The following is a 21314-nucleotide window of genomic DNA, read 5'->3' as shown; positions in this document are numbered from 1 at the left end:
CATTTTAAATCAGAAAAATTCCCATCTTCGAAAAAACTGAAAAATTATCAGAATTTTTTGTTTCTATTCTTCTGAACTTTGATTATTAAATTTTTTAAGTATCATATTTTTAAATAATTTTATATATGTACAATATTGTGAAGAAGAGAATTTAACTTTGTTAATTGCATCGAGAAATGTATTAATTTTTGTACGACAATCAGAGTCGATTTGCATCCCAATTTTCGCACTTAATCTATATTGTATATCGCGTTCGCGAGATGTCGGTCAACTATTGCAGACATTTGCATTGAATCGGCCAGTGTACTCGATCCAGAATCCCCCGCGCTCCGAGAGTGACTGATCTCGCGGCAATATTATTTACATGAAACATAATACGCGATACTCGCGCGACTTGTTCGGTACGAGAGGGAGAAGTGAAATGAGAATGTATTATAGAGCTTACGAAGAAGCGAAGTTGGATTACAGTTTGTAATGAGCTTACAGTAAGATTTATCGTAGTCTCTCGAGGCTCAAACTTTATCTGAACAATTGTTCTCTTTCTACAACATAAGATAAAACTGTAATCTAAGAAAGAACTGTCGGCGCACGCGTGCAACCTATTTTTTTAATTTCAAGGAACTTGAGTACCAGTAAATTGAAATTCTCTGTACGAATGCACAGAAATCTTAGAATTGCCAACGACTTGAATAGAAGAAGGAATGTCGCAATCAAATTTGCTCGCATATCTCTTTCCCCTCTCTACCACGTCGACATCTGCATCTCTCAAGAGACTGTTCTTAATATTCTTCTCTCTTGTAATTCCATCTCATCTTGCGACGCGACATTTGCGAGTCTCGCCGATTGCGGCAACGTTGCTGGTAAACGCGAGATAGAAATAAGATGGTCCAGGTGAACGACGGAGGGAGACTGGCGGGGGAGAGAGAAGCGAGGGTAGAGGAGGAGGAGGATAGTCCCGTAGGTGAGACTAGCTTTCTCCACAATGCAATTGCCTGCACGCGCACGAGTCACAAGTCACACCGCAGAGTATAGACTCTCGTGGAGTCCATTGTCCTCGTTGTATGCCCGTCTCTCTTGTAGTTTAGTGGGTTACCCACCTGGAGATTTTCTTTAGACGAGACATTAGATAATCGCTCGCGTCATAGCGTCACAGTTTTGCCACGGAATACGCGCGAGAGATAATGAGAGGAATGATTGCGCGCTCGCAGTATATTATCTTGCGTCTCGGTCCATTACGTCTGTCTTGCAGAATAATGATTATCGCACACTCGTGATAATGTTGGCCTTCTTTCGTCTTTCTAATCTCAGATTCAATGTATTTATGATCTGATTAACTGAAACTGTAATTTCAAATTCCTATAGCACGTCGTTAAGTTCAGTTTTGTCTACTATGATCGATATAACTTGATCGAAAGAGTTTATACTTGTTTAAAGTATAAATTGAATTCTAGTTACTCAGAATTTTATCAGGGTTTGTAGGACACGATAAACTATTAATCTTATTTAACTGGAGGTACATATCAGATAAAAAAGTACAAAAGAGGATTTTCTTGCTTGATAACACTCTTCGTTCTGGCATTTATATAAGCGGAAACCGGGACGTGAGTTTTTCCACGCACTGCACGGTGCATCGAGTTACACGCACTTTCAGGGCCGATGGGTTTTTGTTGTGCGACTTACAAATGCGTACAGTAAAAGTACGCGAGTATAAAACCCAAGAGAGGCATCCTTTCTTGAAGATAATAGAGAAAAGCCAAAGGGGAAACTCAGGTTAAAATTGCTATATAAATTTAATTTTATAATTAGTGTGTTTGTACATATTAATTTTATCATTCTTTGCTGAATATATGTAATACTAAATGAATTAAACGTAATAGAAAAACTTGAATTGCGACTTTGACAAAATATATTTATCGCAGGTGTAGGAAAAAAAAACGTAAGTTGTTTTAAAGAATATTAATTTAGAAAAGTTTAGAATATATTATACATTTATTAAATAAATAAAGTAGTTACAGATAAATACAGATAAATGAAATTAAAGTTTATTTTTAAAAAATATTCACGTTATTACAATCCTGTAAACTAAATACAAAAATTCACAAAAGAAATGTTAACTGATAATAAGTTGAGAGCCATCCGCAAGGAACGTGGCTTCGTAACGTTACGTTCCTAAAGGAGGAGGACGATGCCGCGCGTCCGGTGAGAGGAGGACCGGTGGTGTATCGGCGAATCTAACGACCAAATCTCAACGCCAGTGTAAAATGCAAAGCAGCAACGGAGCGTTGAAGCGAGCGCGGTGAGGCGAGGCGCGGTAGAAGAGCTTCTTCCCCGAATGCGAATTCCACGATGCGTGGCGGCTAAGGTGGAGGTCGGGTGCTCTCCGGCGAATCTCTTCTCCTCGTCCTGCGCGTCCTTCCTCCGCCTCTTCCACGCTCCGTCCTGCCGCCCTTGCTCTCCACGCGGGAGTGCGTGAAGCAGAACGAAAGCGGGGTACACAGACTGTCTCGGCTCTGGATTCGTTCCTTCCTCTCGACCGTGCCTGTGTCTTGCGAGATATGCATTCAGTTCTTTTGCATAATAGAGAAAATCCTGCGCTTGATGGATTTATCAATAGACGAATGAAAGGGTCAATTTATATTAACCTTTAACTGGTGACGTGCGGTCTCACAGGCCGTGTGGCTGTAACGAAATTGTAGAGTACAGAAATTTTTAGAGTACAAATTTTGTAATTGCTTGCTTCTTACTAAATATGATTCCTATATTTAAAAAGTTGTTTTATTTATTTCTGAAAGTATGTCCCAAAAGAAACTAAACACATAGGTAAAGCTACAGTTTTCTATTTTTGCAAAAGTGTCCACAGAAGACAGCGGTCTGTCAGACCTTACATCACCAATAATGTTCCACAAAAAGCACGTCACCAGTTAAAGATTAAAAGAAAAGAGAAAAAGATTTTATAAACAGTTATAAAGTTTTATTTTTATCGATTTATAATTTTTTAGAATTAGAATTTAGGAATTTAAAAATATAAAAAGAAGAATAATCACAGATTGTGTCGTTGCAAAGAATAAATCAACATCGAATTGGCCAACTGACATTTCGCTAACTTATTCTCTCCGTCAGTTTTTATTCCTGATTGATACTCGTAATTGCATTTCATATACATTTTGTCTACATATGTCCATTGTCCATTTCTAAAATGAGTAATCACCGAATTAAAATTTCTCAAGCTTTCACTTTACGCGGTAAAAAGGTGAAGGACATTCTTTTTTGAAACTGTCCTTTCGCTTCTTTTTTTACGGCAATTTCCTTTCTTCAGAAATCCATCGAGGAGAATGTCCAAAAATTGCACCGACCACGCGTAAATGGATGCCATTCCAATTAACGTCGTGGCGCGCTACTCTCTGGAAATTAATGGATCGCTCTTATGCGCGAATTTTTGCAACGGCGACAAAAGAACGTTATTTAACGGCACTTTCGCCGCACTAAACTTCGTTAACCATCATTGCCGGTTTTCACTCGCCTCTTGTCTGTCATACCCGGTGAAATTAGCGACCGACGCTTTCCTAGTCGGATTATGAAAACGTGGCACGTGCGATCAGCTTTATCCAATTATTTTCAGACTTTTATCTCCGACGAAACACTGGAGTGCTGCTGCAGATAGATGTAATGGACGGCACGTGTTACGTACAAGTATGTCAGTCATGCTGTTACGACATCTAATCAGCACTCGTAGATAATGTATCCTATCCTTCATTCACCTTACTATTACCCAACGCACAAATGAAACTTTCGTGCTCTGGAGATTGATAAGTCTTTAATCTATTATCGACTTTTTTTATAATTCATTAATGGTGTATGCTATTTGCCGTGAAACGTGTAGTTAAATATAAGATAATAGAATATTAGAATCCGATACTGACAAGCGTTAAAATTTTTCCCAAGATTTCAAGATACAATCAGTCATCGCAAAGCTTCCACAAAGGGGAATAATTCGCATGTTAACGTAAGCTGAAACTTTCCGCTGCTGTTACGTTTTTCACTCGCAACGGAAAATTTCGCAATGTGAAGTCGGGTGTCAAGCGTGACAGGAAGGAGCGTCACGGGACGATCTCGGGCGGCGTGCGTGAGTTAAGATCGCGGTATACTGTTAATAAATAATGCAGTAATGGGCGTTCGGGTTGAAGAGGTAGCCGGTAAATGCGGCGGAACGGAGAAAGCCGCATTATTTACGCCCGCTGGCGCGACTGGCTGGCTGGCTGGCTGGCTGGCTGGCGCGGTGACAAGTTTAAAAAGCCGCGGGAAGTAATAACCGAGGTGTCCGCGGATTAAAAGGCGTGACACTGCTAGTTCCAGCGATCACTCTTCCCCGCAACGATGTAATTAAATCCTACAACGTACGTATGTACGTTTGTCTACTCTTTACGACCACTCCGCCCCGCGTCTCTGTCTTCACCCTCTCCCGCCCCTCTCCGCTCTCCTCCCGCGCTCGTGTCGGTTGCGTGTCATGTGTATAATGTTATGCTAACGGCGACGATCGGACCGCGACAATCGAGCCTCGAAACCAACTCCGGTGACTGAACGTTTAAGTCCTTGACGCGCGAAATTCACATGGTCACTCCTAACGGGACTTTTCGCGAACTCAAAACGCGAATCCTCTGGCATATACACGGTTTAGCCTCGAGGCTACACAATATAAGCATTGTACAAATCGTATTGCTTGTCGCGAATATGTCTGAGTCTGAATGACGCTTGTCTCGAAGTCGAATTATCGATAATTAAAGTGTAGATCGAAATAGCTGAGTAACCAGCTAATTTAAAAGTTTTACAACTATATCAATCTTGTATTTTTTTTAGCATGATTTATAAACATGCTATTTTGGTTAAAAAAAAATCATCAAATCGTAAAAGTGATAAAAAGACATACCGTGTACGTACGAATTGGGGGTAAAAGATGAAAAAACGGAGACGCCAAGTATCGAAAATTATGTATCCAGTCTCTTTATTCGAATAATTTATAGAACTTCGCCGTAAATATAAGAGGGGAGGGAAAAATGGAAAACGTTCGCGGTTGAAACGAGCGTTGCGCGAAACGGCTCCTCGTTAAGCGAATCGCGACTTAATGTCTCACTTGGCGCGCGAAATTGATAGCGGCGCAATTAGACGCGTAAATTGTACGCGTCTGCTCGTTGGGCGCGCGCGCAGCGAGGCGGGCCTATCTGTCCATAAAATGACAATGTACTCCGATGCGAGAGCGTGTGGTGGTAGTTACGTACCACGGTAAAACGTTTAGATCCGCGCCGTAAGATAACCTTCGTCGTAGCTTACCGAGCGCGTCGCCGGTCGGTTCTCTTTCCCTCTCTCTCATTCTCTTTTACCCGCGGCTATTCCCGATGTACGCCCGCGTACGGATGTGGCTATACGCACCGTGCGCTCCGCTCCGTGCGATGCGTACACGCACCGGAATACGCGCGTCGCGAAACGCCGTCGTTCCCGCGACGGGCTCGTTTCGCCGCGGCGGGTATATACGCCAGACGGAAACAGATGGCGAGGGTATCTTATCATTCTCACTCGGGCACCGAGGCGTACGTGCAATCTTGCTAAGGAGGCTAAAGTACACATTTTTTTTTAAGTACGAAAATACTCGGAAAAGCTGCGAAGACATATCTAGCCGTATGAACGTTTGGTAAAATTAAAATACCGGCTCCTCGCCGGTAACGCGACAATACGGGTCTTAATCTTTGTCCTGGACGATTGTCGCCATCCGACTAGCCGCAACGTCGAACGGTTGAGTGGTTGTTGCAGGACGAGACCTGAAAAATGATCGTCGCTTTAACGACTCATTTCCCTTCGCGCCGCGATAAAACGGCTCGCTTTCATCGGGCATGTACCTCACGTGCAACGTCCTCGGCGCCGTCGTTTCCTGTTTCCTTCCTTATCTCCGCCGGCAGAAACAGGGAAATCCACGAAAGCCCATACGTTATCTGCCACGTACGGTCAGGGTTCGCACACAGTACGAACCACGAGAGAGAGAGACGAGAGATATCAGCTGCAATGCACACCGCAACACACACACACACACACACACGATCCGCCCGTTGCGGAAACGCCGAATGAATTATTTCGCAGCCGCGCACGATCGCCAGAATTATTTCGCTCGCGGAGATTCATTGTCGTAGACCGGCGCATCCTCCGCGGGGATCTAAGACCACACTTTTAACAATAGAGGAAAATGTTTCAATTTATCATGATTATAAAATAGAGAATAAGTGTCAAACCGGCGATTTCTTAAACAATTTAATATTGTGTTTCCATTAAATTTTTCAACTGACATTTAATATCAGTTATTTGTAAATTTGAAATTAAATTTTGCTAAAGTAAGATTTACTTGAGTAATTAAATAGAAAGGAAATTCTGTTATTCATCTGACTATATTTTTGCAATACTTGATTTAGAACATTTTTTACCTTCTATCGCTTAATGAGCCTACATATATCTTGACAGATACTTGTCGTAGGAAGCTATATTTGTTAAGGAAAAAATTGAACAAAAGTGAATTTATATTAAAGTCAAATAATACATCTACTCTGTGATCGCTCTGTACATTAGTATAGTGCGGAGGATATTACAGTAATATGCCACGGGCGATATGTTTCCAGGAGTTTAACGTAACGGCGAGACCGACCGTCATGATATTCTCATGATATTCGACTTATCGACTCTCTTCATCTTGCGCGATTATAAAGTAGCTGCTCCATATAACGCAACATAATGGGTTAATCAAGTTTCGCTCAGAGGCCTTGCTTCCGACTGATGTACGATGTCATTACGTTCATAAATCTTCAAGTCGCACGAAAGAGAGAGAGGGACAGAGAGTGGTAGAGAGGAAGGGCCGAGAGAAAGAGAGATCAAGCGTGACGAAAACAATGTTTTCTCCGTCGTGTTATCCCGTCGTGCGAGGAATCTTAATTCGAGTTAACGTGACGAAATGCCGTGTAAAATACTCGTGTACGCGTCGCGCGAATCGCCGATGCGTCAGCCAGACTGATGGGACGGCAGCGCGTTTACGTGCTAGATACGACGCCAGATCCGGCCGTGCTCGTCCTGCAAACTAGGAAATTATTCAAATTAGCTATGCAGGATTCAAAGGGAGTCGCCTAAGCAGCGAGGATAACTCCGAAGGCTGTGTTCGCCGTCTTCGTTTTCCTTCGGCCTTCGATTTCGCGACACGACGCGACGCTTTTCCTCTTCTCCCCGTCAATCGCACGACGTTTCCCTTCCCCCTTCCCGGAGAAAAAAAATGCAGACTGTTCACGCGACGAATGCGAAATGCAATCGCGACGGTTGGATTGCGTGAGCCACATGTCTGATTTGATTTTCTTCCTTTACAGACGTTTTACGTTCAAGATTAATCCTTGGAGCAGCTGTCAGAGATTCAGAGTTATTTACGGTTGTTTAAGCACGGCTAGAGAAATGCGAATAAACAATTAAAGTTCAGTGATATTCGACTAATTTGTGATTATTATCGAGATTATCAAACTACTTGCAGTCGGCACCGCGAGCAAATGTCGCAAGCGAAATATTGCGTACACCAATGGGAAGTCGCTAGTGGCGAAAAAAAAAAATGTTATGCAAATTTCATTCCCTTCATACTTTTCAAGAAATCGTTAATTGCAGTGCATACTGATAGATTCATTATACCTGAAAATTTACTTGCCCCCTGAATTAATGCGTAATATGATATATTATACCGTAATTTCCGCTGGATTTTGTTGTCACGCGTTTTTATAACCTTTTGCGTTTTGCTCCCGTTGGATAATCGTGCCGTGCAAAACACGTACGAGGTGCGAATCGCGAAGATGATAGCTTAATCGACAGCCGCGCGATGTCTGTCGCCGCATCGACATTATCGTCACGCGTGATATTTTTCTTTCTGTTGCAGAGAGGGAAACTGCCGAGCCAACCGGTGCCGAAAGTCAACAAGTGAGTAGAACGAAGTGTATCGAGAGCGCGAGTGTGCCTCTCGTTCGCGCATATTATAATTACAAACTCGCGGAGAGCGGTTTCGCAGTTAATGCTCGTTCCACGTGAGATTTATGCTTCTCGCCGTTCGGCTCCGCACGCGTATACACGCGGGCATGCATAAAATTGTGCGTGTGCGCGAGCGCGCACGCCACTCCGCCGCCGGCGCGGCCGCGAGAGGTGATCCTTAATTAGATTCTAAATTACGCGGCAAAATGAGGCGAAACCGCTTAAATCATGACGTGCCGTGGCGTAAAGCCGGCATTTCAAAAGATGTGTTTCCGCGGAAATGAGCGTGTGCGTTCGCACACGTTCCGGAGCGATTGATTGATTGAGCTTGTCGTCGCACGTGACGGGAGGACGCGAGGGGAGGGAGAGGAAATAAAGTATACGAGTTCCGTAATGCGCGGCTTCCGGCGATTTTTTTCTACCGCAACGCATGCATGCGACAATTACGGATTTCGATGATAATTGGGACAAATGGGAGACTTGGCAAATTGAAGTACATCTGCGCTGTAAGAGATATCATGTAGAAATTACAAGTGGAATGCTAATCGCGACGTATATAGGTACTACGCTCCCTTGGCAGTCACGCAACCTTCGTATGACGAAGGAGGCACGGTCAGAAATAAAAATGACAGAGCGGAAAGATTTAAAACGAGAGAGCGAATCTAGATTACTTCTTCAAATTTATACATTATTTATCGGCTGGTACTTCCAGTTTGCATATTCCTTTTAGCAGTAAATTGAATCTCTAACTATGGTGATAACATGTAGCAATTACATGATAAAAAGAGGATCAAGAATTGAAAAATCAGGATTGTAAAATTTTATCGAAATTTACCCTTGAAATTGCATCAATTGTATTTCAAAGATCTTTATATGATTTTTTCTAATTTAATGTATATACATAGTTTATATTTTAGCAAATATAAAATCAATAATTATTTTTATTAAAATATATAACTTTTTAATATTTTATTAAAGGTACAATGATGCTTGGTAATGTTTATTAAGCAGTTTATTAAGCATTAAAGTACCTTTTACATATTTTAAAAAATTTCTACTTATAATATTTGATAGATTACTAAATTGCCCGAAGCTCATCACGACACATGATAAAATTTGTAGCAAATTTTGCGATAAAATGTAACAAAAAATTCTTTCTTTGATATGAAAATATGCTATTGAAAATTATATTACTGTCGAAGTTAAAAATATTGAAAGTTCGGTAAAATATGGAACGGGAGTTAGTCGCATTTAAATGACCTAATTATAAGAGATTATGCCAATTAGGCGCGTTTTTAATGGTTAACTATCGGGCAGAAGTCGACACATCCTCTATATCGACTTCTCTGTATTTGCGTTCTGACTATAAACTTTTACAAAATTAATATGTCGCAAATTGTGTCGTATCTCGTTACGTCCTCATAACATCTTGTCGCCTTACATCCATTACCGGCGATAAATAAAAAAAAAAACAAACCTAACTGGAAGAAATCGTCGTCTCAATTTGCGTTAAGCTTTTTGCTGTCACACATTTTATTGATTTTAAACCTCGCCTTCTTATTTACCTTAAACTCGCCGGTCTGCATTTCCATTTATAAATGAGTGCAATCGCACTGCGTTGGCGTGTCCGAGAAGGAACAGAGACTATCCAAGTAAATGTGACACGCCCTCCCATCGCTTCTCATTAAATGAAACATTTAATCCTGTTATAAACCGAATAATGCTTGAAATAATGCTGAAATAAGGCTGAAAAATCAGCATTCAGCAATGTAGCCTTATGTTTTGAGATTTTTAATTTTTTATAGATATTTTATGTTTTATGTATATTTAAAAACAAAACAAAATCAGATAAAAACAAGAAATAAATATGTTAGGAATAATATTTATAAAGTTATCGTTTTTTATATTAAAAACTAAGATCTTGAAAAAATAGCACAATCAAATATTAAAGTTGTCAATCTAACTTGTTCTACGATAGCAACATTTATTCAGACATTTAATTAATGACAAATGAAGAGTGTTTACTTTTAATTATACAAATCATGAAAGAATAATTAAATAAAGAACACACATACATACATACACATGTAAAGCTTAGAAAGTATAATATAAATACACAGGTCATAGTATTCAGTAGTATAAAAATTCAGTAGTATACACTTTAAAAAGAGATACCTGTATGATATCTAAAGAAAGAAAATGTTTTGTCAAGTGCAAAATCTTATATATAATAATTTTATATCTTATATATAATAATATATATAATAATTTTATATCTTATATATAATAATATATATAATAATTTTATTATTTACATTAATTAATTATATATTAGTTTCGATATATTAATTTTATCGAATTATAATGTACACGAGTAAGCACTTGTTCTCATTTGCATATCGTTATATTAATGAAAAGGTTATTTGATATTGACATCAACATATGTGACGTGCAAATTAAAAAGAAAAAGGCATTAAACTTATCGTTATGTAGTAATTATACTGGTGTCACAGCATTGCTGGTAAACATTCAGCAGTAATAAAGCCAAATCGATCGTTCGACATTAACTGGTCATATCGAGATTTCTTACAAGATTCACGTTTTTATATTTAAATTTATTTCTTCAAATTATAACATATGTAAAATGAAAATAAAAAAACAAAAAATATTCTATAAACAAGTACGGTGCTACTAACATAACATAAATGAAATTAAGTTTCTGGAAGATTATTAATATAGATAAGATTGGTAAGATGTTGATAATGATTTATGAATATTGCACATTAAGCTAATATTTTATGTTGTTATATGACAAGCTTGTTGGACGTTTCGATTGGTTGCAAGATAGAGAATTTCTGGAAATTCGAGAACTTGTCTATTTTACAGCCAATCGGAATGTTCGACAGGCTTGTCATACAACATAAAATATTAATTTAATTTGCGGTACACATAAATTATCTATCATCGTCATTTATCGTCATTTCACCAATTCATTTTATTTTATTTATAATAGTCTTACAAAAACAGTTTCACTTATTCGTGTATATCAGGCTAACATATTTTGTATGTTTGCAGAATAGTTAATTTTTTTTATTTCTAGACAATTATAAAATAGATGTATATGTAACTTATTTTTAAATATTATTTTAATTTTATATATTTTTAACGTACATAGGTGGTACTTGCAAACATGTTACATGTATTTAAAACTTCAAAGTTGTTACTGGCATAAATTTAATTTACTAACTCACGCAAAAACGTATCATATCTTAATCTTCGCGGTAACATTATGAATCTTGCTATCAAAAATTTGTTTATCTTGCATACTTTTGTATTTGATTTGTGTGATACGTTCGTCATCATAACTTAAGTATATCGCGGCGTATGTAGCCAATATTATAAGGCATAGCCTTAGCGAAGAGAGTGGTTTGAGGAAAGGGGAACAGACGGTTGTCGTGAAATAATATTAATTATCGGCGCAACTTTACGGCGAGCCAAGGCGAGCTGGCCGGTCTTCCTTAGGAATTCCGGTCCTCGTCTAAGAGATCCTGTCCGCAGGATCCGCATTTCCATTTCTATTACAAGCTGCTAGGAACGTACAATGTTGTACCCTTGCTATTACTCAGGTTCCCTTGTATTATTGCTTCTGATGAGCGGGTCTTTTTCCTAACTCTCTCTCTCTCTCTCTTTCTCTTTTTCTTCCTCTCTTTCCCTTGTTCTCGTATCGCGCTCCGTCTCCGTCCGTCGTTGTTTCTGATTTCTTCATGGGATTCCTGCGGTTCTACCGCGAACCGCGTGGAAAAAGGCAGGATGCGCGCGGGATATTTCGACCTTGCGCGATTCCCGCGTATGAGCCATACGTGGCTCGTCTTTTTTTCTTTCTCCCGTAGTGTAGGATGACTCTGACGGGCGGACTCGGAGGGTACGGTTGAATTTTCTCGTGGCACGCAAGCGGCGAAACGAGCGGACGAGCCTCTCTCGTTAGACTGACGCGCGGGAATATAACACTTTGAATACTTTCGCGAATTGATGACTTCATCGATTGCGAGAGATCAGCGTGCGTTTTGATCATAATGATTATCCGCGGCCCTTGTATAACGCAAAAGGAACGGTAACATTATAATTTCGTGCGATTTTTTCTTTTTTTTTTAAGTTAAATATTGCCTAAATTTTGTAACTGTGATTTTTTTTTAATGGCAACTTATTATATACAATTTCTACATCTTTAAATCTCCTTTCTAGAACAACTTAATTTAAATGTTAAAAGGGGAGTTCCCTTGAAATCCGTTATTAGAAAAAAAAGGGTCGGTTCATTAATCATCGCGCTCAATCAAACATTACCGGAGACTTTAATCATTATGCTTTTCGCGCGGCCGAGCGCATAAGTCGCTATATCTTATTCGATCGATGCCCGAAGGCTCGTACTCGAATTTCGCGAGCTTCCCGTCTTACCGCCTCGCCGCGCGAGTGTGGAATTATTCCCTTTACAATTACATCGGCGATAACAGGTCAGCCTGTAGGTACCTCCGGCTTACGCCGTACGCAAATCCTCCTTTGACGCGCCGCACCGACGGGGCACCTCGGCGAGGCTGAATTCACGCGAGCGTGCACGCACATACGCATCCGTGTTTGCACGCATCCGCTGATACGTTTGCGTTTTACATTGTAGGAACGTGTTTGCTCGTTGCCCGATCGTTCCGCGCGCGGGATATACGACCGGCTTAGCGGCCCGAGCATCGTGGTTACGTTAGTCCAGTGCGGGCACGGGCTTTATAATGAGTCGATCTTCGTTTGCACAAACGGCCAGCTGACGCAAGAAGAGGGCCCTTCTCCGGGCCGTACGGTCGCGGCTTTTTACTCTTATTACTATGTTACGAGTCCGGTATTTCTTAATCAAGATAATTATTCTCGTAACGTCAAGGTGTCATGTTAAGAAGCCCCGTTGTCTCTCGTTGTTAAAGGATGAGGCGTACGCGCGCGGTGTTCCTTTCCTCGGAAAGGGTTCTGTCAGGTGTACTTATTCGAGCGAAATTTCACTCCAGGCTGGTCTCGTCAGTATGTACCCTTCTTTCCGTCGTCGTTGTCGTCGTCGTGAATCTTAAAGATTCGAGATTCCGAGGCGAAAACCAGCAGCGAAAGAACCTCGAATCACAGGGTTGCTGCACTGACAGAAAAAAGTCGCCAAAGGTGAATCGCGATCTTTCCTCCTCTTCGCCGTGCCCGGGATGAACGGCGAGAGCGATCTACGTTTCATCTCATGATTCGAGGAATCTTTTCCGACAGAAGTGGTTAACGTCAACCAACAAAAGCCCGCACATTTGCATAAATCAAAGAGCACGCGTATAAAATGATAAGAGCGTATTGAAATATTATTTTGATCTGTTTTTTCGCATGGAATCGATAATAAGATCTCTCAATTAGTCGCGGTCGAAACCATATTTGCAAAATTGTATTATATAAAGCTAATGTAAATAACGTTTTCAAAGAGTTTTACAGACTAACGTGTATAATATTTTTATTTTATTTTTTTTTAATAGCAATAATTATAGCTTTAAATTTAGATCTGTAAGTTTTCTGTCTTCAAATTTGGTTATTATTTTTTCAAAATTATTTATCATAAACAACATAGATTTTTTATTTTAAAAAGATGTGATTGCGACAAGATAAAGTAAAATATTTTTCTACTTCCGCGAATATATTACGTGTAAATTCCTCTTAAAATAAAGTATTATGTTCTTGTGCTTCTTATCGTTTTCAATGTGAATGATGTGTTATTATAAACGATACGTGTGATGACTGTATTTCAAATACCAGACTGTCCGTCCTTACACGAATGGAAGATAAAACCAACGAAAGCAGGATATGGGAGGAACGAAAAAAAGGTTTGCATCTCACGAGACGTATTATGCTTCTCGTCCTACGAGATGGACGAGTATTTTGTTAGATTTAGGGCCAACGCCCAGAACCCTCCTCTTCTTTCATCGCATTTTTTTTTCATACGTGGACACGAGATGCTGCCGAGGCCCAACGAGTAGCTCTGGTGGTTTAGTGCAGACGGCGCTCTGGAACTTGCCATAGGCGTGGCGAAAAAATTTGCGTATCGCAAAAAAATTATTCTTAAACTTGGCATGATGTCGTCATTGTATTCTATCTTTTTCTGAAACATTTGTAGATTCATAGAGAAACGCTTTCTTATATAAACATAAGGTTAATTCTTCATTTTCGCGACATTCCATCTTTGCGGTGCTATCGATTGGAGTATGGAGAAAAAGTGAAAGGGGGAAAAAAGACCGAAACGAATACGAGAGCCAACGTCTATTACTAGTTTCGCATTTTCACGTTGCATTAGCCGATCTGCATCGTGGATCCCATCAAGAGATCGGCCCCGGGAGTACCGTCTTTCTTGGCCTCTCGACACGATCCCTGACCCTTTCGCAATAACCAGGATGCATCGCACGCAACGGCAGTGCTTCGAAACGATCCGCGACTGCAGGCTCCGCGGCGTTACTAGTACTTGTACTTATACTTGTACCCACGCCGATACCAGTACCGGCACTCTATCATTGCTACTTCGTTGCTGCACTTTACCTCGCGTTCGCGTTCACGGCTTCGTGCTACCACGTACTCCACGCTCGGTGCAGCATTCGTGAGAGAAGACACGCGGAGGTTCACGATGATATTTCGGTTCTCATATAAAAGTCGGGATTAATCCGTATGCAAAGTGGGACAATTGGGTACAAAGCGTCATTCACAATCGGAATAAATCCCGTTGCATCCATAAGCATACAGCTGCAATTGCTAAAAGTATAAACGATATTACGAGAGAGAGAGAGAGAGATAAAAGATAAAAGCAGCCGTTACGTGTTTATTCCAAGACTGTTTATTCCCAAGATTTTTCGTACGCGCTGCTCAATAGAAACATTCAATTCGATATTGGATTATAAGAGAGGTCTGTAGTATATGTCAAGCTACTGCCACAAGGCGCTTGCACGCGTGCATTTTATTTGGACTCGTATTCTCACATGTATAAACTCCTTGCTCGCGACTATATTGAATTTCAGCCCCTTCCCCACCCTCTCTCTCTCTCTATCTCTTTCTCTCTCTTCCTCGGAATCAACGGCATTGCACATTCTAGAGTCCATCCCAAGGCTAACCTCTTGCAGCAGAAAATCCGAGATTGCTATTCTTTTCTATTAAATGCATTTCGTTACGAGAATTCCACTTTCGAGTGTACTTTGCCCGTTCGAAATCATTGCGCCCTTTTTTTTTATTCATGTGGCGTGCATACAGAATGATCCCCTTTATGTTACATCCTCCTGGTTTGCTTCTATATCCCGGTATTCATCGACTATTTGCGAGAGGTAATATACTTCTCTTAATAAACTTTCGTAAATTCTTAATACTTTTACTTATTGAGTCTCTGCAAAAAAATAACTTCTACGCAATATTAAAAATCTACAATATTTACATATTAAAATTTATAATCAACATGTATTATATTTTACAATTTTTAATTTGTTAAATAATTTATAATTTTTTGAAGATAATCTTTATACGAAATGTTAATTTTTTAACTTTATTTTTTTGTGTGCATGTGGTGTTATAATAATTTTTTCTCTCTTTCGCTTCTTTGATATCTATTACAGTTGATGTAATTTATTGCTTTTATTATAACAATATTAGATTTATGCAAATCTGTGTGTTTAAAAATAATGCAATCAGTACACGACTAATAGTCGTCTGTACTGTTGAAACACTAGGCTATTACGTAAAAACATTTACTTCGCGTAAGCTCAAGCGTATAGAAAGTCTGCCATATTTCCACCGGTCAATTCGCGATTCGTGCGAATTAAAGGTACATTCGTACTTTCCGACCACCCTACGCCAATGGCAGGCGTGAAGGGAAGGCACGAAGCACGAAAAAGAGTTTGCCATCGGGCTCGAACACTTTCCAGCGCGCCGCTCCGGAGTTCCACGACCGCGTTTCGGGACAACAGCACGTCGGTACCCAACCGTGGGGCCTCCCCGTCCTTGGTCCGTGTCAGTGGCATAGACCATACAGGGCCCGTTCAAGGTCGAACCGAGCGGGAGCGAGCGCCGACGGAAGCGCACGAGGGGCCCCGAGTCCGGTCGACGGTACCTTCTCGGTCGGGGCCCAATGACTGGCGGGGGCAGAATGACGTGAGGCGAAGGGAAGGGCGGCCGAAGAGGCGGACGGGGAAGGGGACGAGATGATGCCTGACCGAGGTGATCGAGGGTCTCCGCCAAGTGTCATCCTATACCCGTAGGCCTGCCACGTCGTTCCTCCGCGTCTCAACGCACATTAATACGCGTTATGTGTACACTGGGACGACACCCGCCTTCGTCGCGGTTTTCGCCTTCGTCCGGCCCTCTTCGTCCTCCTCGCTGTCATCTTCTTCTGCGCTGCTCATCTTTCTTTCTCTTTCTCCCTTGCTTTGCTCTGTTCTGTTTTTCTTCCTAAATATTTCTGTGGCATCTTTCCGCGGACTCTTCGGAGCGTCCCTTTCCCCTCCCCAACTTCCACCTGATATTTCCAGTGAACGATTCCACTCGACGGCCCATGCGGTCGTCTCATGTTAATCTTTTAAAACCCTTCCAGAGGAATTATATAGAGATAGCGACTTGTTCCACTGATGATGGTCAGTGATGTACAGATACATAGTCCATTCTGTGGATAGCGCTATTAATCGTAACGTTAAGTTACGAAGTCTGTTGCATTTAAACGTCGAGGGTCTCTTGTTATCTTTAATCGATCATAATAAATTATGAATAAAAAAATTGAAGATTTTTTTTCTGTTTCGACAATATAATTTTATGAAACGTATAAAATACTTACAAAATTACTTATTAATTACTATTTATAAAAATTTAAAGCAATTCTCTTCTCGGTTGATAATTGATTAATTATATTCTTTAGGATTTCTTTCAAATCTACATGTTTTTTTGATTACTTTATTTGACTTAATGACAGGAAATAGTTCTTTGTTATGGCGGTTTATTCACAAGATTTATGCTGATTCGTCGTCAAAATATTCTCAAAGAAGTATATATCTAAAAGTATTTTTTTCTCTTATGTTAATTGATGATTCATATGAGACTAGTCAAGAACCTGCCACTTGAAGTGTGAATTTATATAGAGCAACTTCATAGATTTCGGCCATATAAAATTTCTAAAAAAAAACATTTGTGTGCATAAATGCAACCATTTTGCGTTATTATTGTTACCTTTTTTGGCGGTATTTATCTAAATTATATATGCAAATGTAAAATATAATGTTTCCCGCAGAGAACGTAAGTAAATTAAAAATATTTGGAATTTTCTGATCTGACATTTTCATTCTTCCCTAAATACTTTTGTTTTGGGGAGAAAAAAAAACTTTAAAGTCGGCACGTAAAAGTATGTTAATGCTGGTGCAATGGAATCCCAGATACCGCTATTTAAAAAAGCTGTTTGGTATTTTAAATACCTAGACGTATCTCGTTGCGTAGACCTACGCCTCTTCTAAGATACAATTATGTAATTTACTCACACCGGTCTTTTAGTGGCACAGTAGTTCGTGTGAAAATGCTCTAATGCTATCCTCCTCCGTGACCAAATGAAGGTAGCGCGCGACTTACATTATGGGCCAGTCCGATTGGCAGTCCACTGACGATGAGTGACGCTGTCACGTTCTGCTCGTTCCGCATAACGGGTCGAGCGGCTAAACGAGCGTTCTGTGACCCGCCGGGGGATTAGAGGTCGACGATATTAATTGTAAATCGAGAACAGATGCAAATTCAGCTTAGGTTTCTAGTCACGCGATCCCACGCTATGACACAAAATGATCACGACGATGGGTTTTATTTATTTTAAGTAAGAAATAACGTGCATAGCATCCGACGAATATTGGGTCACGCTCAAACAATTGAAACATCCTGCGGCAGCTTTTAATGCTCTTGGTTGTTTTCGGGACAATTACGGTGCACAATTACGCTGGTATGTTGCCGCTCTGGAAATTTGCTCCGTTACGCGCACAAATAAATAATGCCATCGTATATACCAGCATAATGCCTTGCCGTAGCGTTTGTGGCGAACGGAAGTGCCGATCGATATGTCCCCGTAGAAACGGCCTACGTCGACAAGGCCATTACCGAAGAGAGAAACGTTTGGAATCTTGCGTAAATTAACGAATGTCACGTCGTAATAGGCCTACCTGGTTCTCCTGACCGCGGCTTACGGCGCGGCTACGCTCGTTTCTCGCTTCGCTCGAGAAGGAGAGTCCCCTAACAATCAATCTTTCAAAGCGTATCACGTTTCCCGGTATCTCGTTAATTACGGGCGGAAACTTTCAACGGTACTTTCAAATAATGTTAAGGTAAAGAAAATTTCTTCTTGCGTCATTTCGTGTCATTATTACGTTTGATATATTGCGCGAAGGAACAGATTTATTTGTCCGCAAGGAAACGGTCTTTCGATTAAGTGAAAATATTGACGAGCTGTGCACTGTCGGCGTTAATTATGGTAATCGGAATACTTTATGTATTACAAAATATAAGTTCTACCGTAAAAAGAACCAACGCGAGGGTGAAATTTTTCGGCGCGCGTCGTTGACGCCGGTAAAGCCGCGGCATTAATATTAATTAGAATTAGTGAATTAATAAGTACGCTCGTCTAGTTTCGTGTGAACGTGACCCCCAACATGCGACCGCGATATCTTACGACGTACGCTTACGGTTTAGCGAGGAACCCTGTGATGTATCATCCTCTCGTATGTACGAGGAGGCGTCTCGCATATACGTGCACTGTATGTTGAGAGAAAGAGAGAGAGAGAGAGAGAGGGAGAGAAGGCCGGTTGGCGTCTGAAATGATTGCGGAATTCTCTAGGCCCGAATGCAGGCGGTGGAGGAGAAGACGCGCAAGAAAGAAGCCCCTTCAGGGATCGACGTACCTTGGATAAGTAACTACCTTGTGCCGGGAAAAGGTGAAAGGGGATGGGAAGAAGAGAGGAGTTACGGGGAGGGAGGGATACGCGGATTGCTACCGAGTTGCAGACACCGTATTGCTGTTAAGTCGCGATGTAACTGCGATGTCGTTCGGTGACCAATCGATGTGCGTTAGTCGGCGTTTTTGCGCCGGCCGGAGAAGATCCCGGAGAGCGATTCTGTTGCAAGGCATTCTTCCGTGGCAATAAAACAAGGAGAAATGTATACAGCGGCGCGGTCGAAAACTTGCGTTTTCAACTTCGAAACGTTTTCCCAATGGCACATAAATTAGTTCTGTTCCGCGTGAATGAGCGCGCATTATTTTATTGTTGCATGCTCGAGATGTTCGAGAAATACGGTGGACAATCGGTCTGCAGCATCGCGAACTACACAGAGAGAACTGTTTCTTTGAATGTAATATATGTATTTGTTTGAATTATATTTCTTTCGCTGGAAAAAATTTATTTCTTACAAAATATTGTTTTATTGACGCACGCGGCATCTTTCTCGTAATGCAATTTACATTCCAAAGGCTACGTAAGCAGACCACCCACGGTGACAGAAAACGGATCAACCTATGCTCTCGTGGCACAAATAGTGTTTTATCGTTTAATAACATTAAAATTTAAATCAAAGAAAATTAAATTCTTAAAAAAATATATTTTATTTAAAAGAAACAATTACTTTATTTAAAAGTCCAAATAATTGTATTTATTAGTTCAAACATTAGTTCAAACGTTGGCGTATACCAATGATCAAATTTGTTTGACTTAAAGAAAATTTATTACATCCAAAGAAACTTTTCTCTTTGTGTATTAGCGGTAGCGGTCAGGAAGAATCATCATCGGGTTTATGGGTTCTCCATAGAATTTGCGAGGACTCTGTTACCGTTACATCGCAATATATCTTCCAGGAAGTGATACTACATTTTTCTGTTACATATATGATTCCCCTTTTCTTTCATCACAATAATAATATCTTTTTGTACAGCTCAACATTTAATTAAACTACGAATGTCGGAATCTTTGCAATTTTTTGGATTTATATCTTTTCAAATAATTGTTAAATAATACTGACAATAATTGGTGAAAATAATTTCACCCGCATATCTCTTTTTGCTTGATAAAAATCACAATATTTAATAAACTATAAGCATTGGCTTTTGATAAAAAAATTATAATTATTTTTAGGTATGAAAATAAAACTTTGAGATGGTTAATTGGATATTCACCAAGACACCAGTTTGCTTGGTAATCGGAAATCGCAGGAGGCCGTAGGACCCTGCGTGACTCGGCGCTAAAGCACTAATTAGATGATTGGCTTGAACGGTAAAATAGCGCGGAAGAATTTAGCGACTTTCCCAGGATAAAAATTTTCGAATAAAACACGCAACGACCTTGCCAAGATCGCGTTCCGCGATACGCATGCGGTACGAAGTTGTGAACGCGCGCGCTCGTGCACGCTCGCTCGCTCGCGAGATCCTTCGTTCTGAGATGGTAATGCCGCATTACATTAGATGATGCCCGTGCGTATATAACTTTATTATTCGACGAGGCCGTAGCTCCGTGTCTCGCGCGGAAGTGTGAATAGCCACGCGAAGCACCCGCCGCGGCCGCGAGTGATTCAGAACAAATCAGATGTGTCACGTGTGTGTGTGCGTGCGTGCGCGTATATGTAAACGAGGAAGAATGAAAGGAAAGAATGACAGAGAGAAAAAGAAAGAGAGAGAGAGAGGGAGGGAACGAGATAGCACGCACATATATGCGGCCCACATATTTACGGCTCATGTGGGTAAGAAGGGGACTCTGCGCGTCTCATTAGTGCCCCGTTATTTTCTAAGCATCCTGCCATGCTGATTATCGCGCTTATTTCTAGATGGTAATGCTCTTTTCCTGCCGTCCGTCGGATAGTTCGCATTGCATCACGTCGTAACTATGCACGTAGGTAAACTGTCGCCGAATTAGCCCGTCAGCGCGCACGTCTAACAGCCTGCTTAGACCTAATAAGAAAATATATTTGCCTTGCTGCGTGGATTAAATAAATATGCATCTAAAATTACTTGTGCGCACCGTATGTTTAATCAGTCGCCCGTTCTAAGTCCCCGTTAATAATCAAAGTCGTAGTTGGAACTCGTTATCACAAACGTAATTGGATTGAGTGACACGCCTCGAATTTTTAGGGAGAAAGTTTATATGTAAACGTTTATTATAATTATGGAATTGCAAATTTACTTCGATGTTATAATTACGTTCTTTTTTCTTTTCGCGACTTTCCAGATACGTCGCGGACACGTTTTAACTAAC

At 40.6% G+C, this 21314-nt stretch overlaps 1 protein-coding gene across 1 annotated transcript in view; it reads left to right on the top strand.

Moving 5' to 3' along the window:
* Positions 1–21314, top strand: part of LOC118647736 — a 96219-nt gene that overhangs the window by 54056 nt on the left and 20849 nt on the right. Inside the window, exon 3 of the mRNA XM_036293172.1 lies at positions 7940–7980. Within this exon, the coding sequence (XP_036149065.1) occupies positions 7940–7980 (41 nt within the window). The remainder of the gene's footprint in view (positions 1–7939; positions 7981–21314) is intronic.

Source organism: Monomorium pharaonis, chromosome 10 (assembly GCF_013373865.1).
Source record: "Monomorium pharaonis isolate MP-MQ-018 chromosome 10, ASM1337386v2, whole genome shotgun sequence".
NCBI classification, from domain to species: Eukaryota; Metazoa; Arthropoda; class Insecta; order Hymenoptera; family Formicidae; genus Monomorium; species Monomorium pharaonis.
Note: the sequence above shows the minus strand (reverse complement) of the source record. Positions and strands in the feature narration are given on the sequence as shown.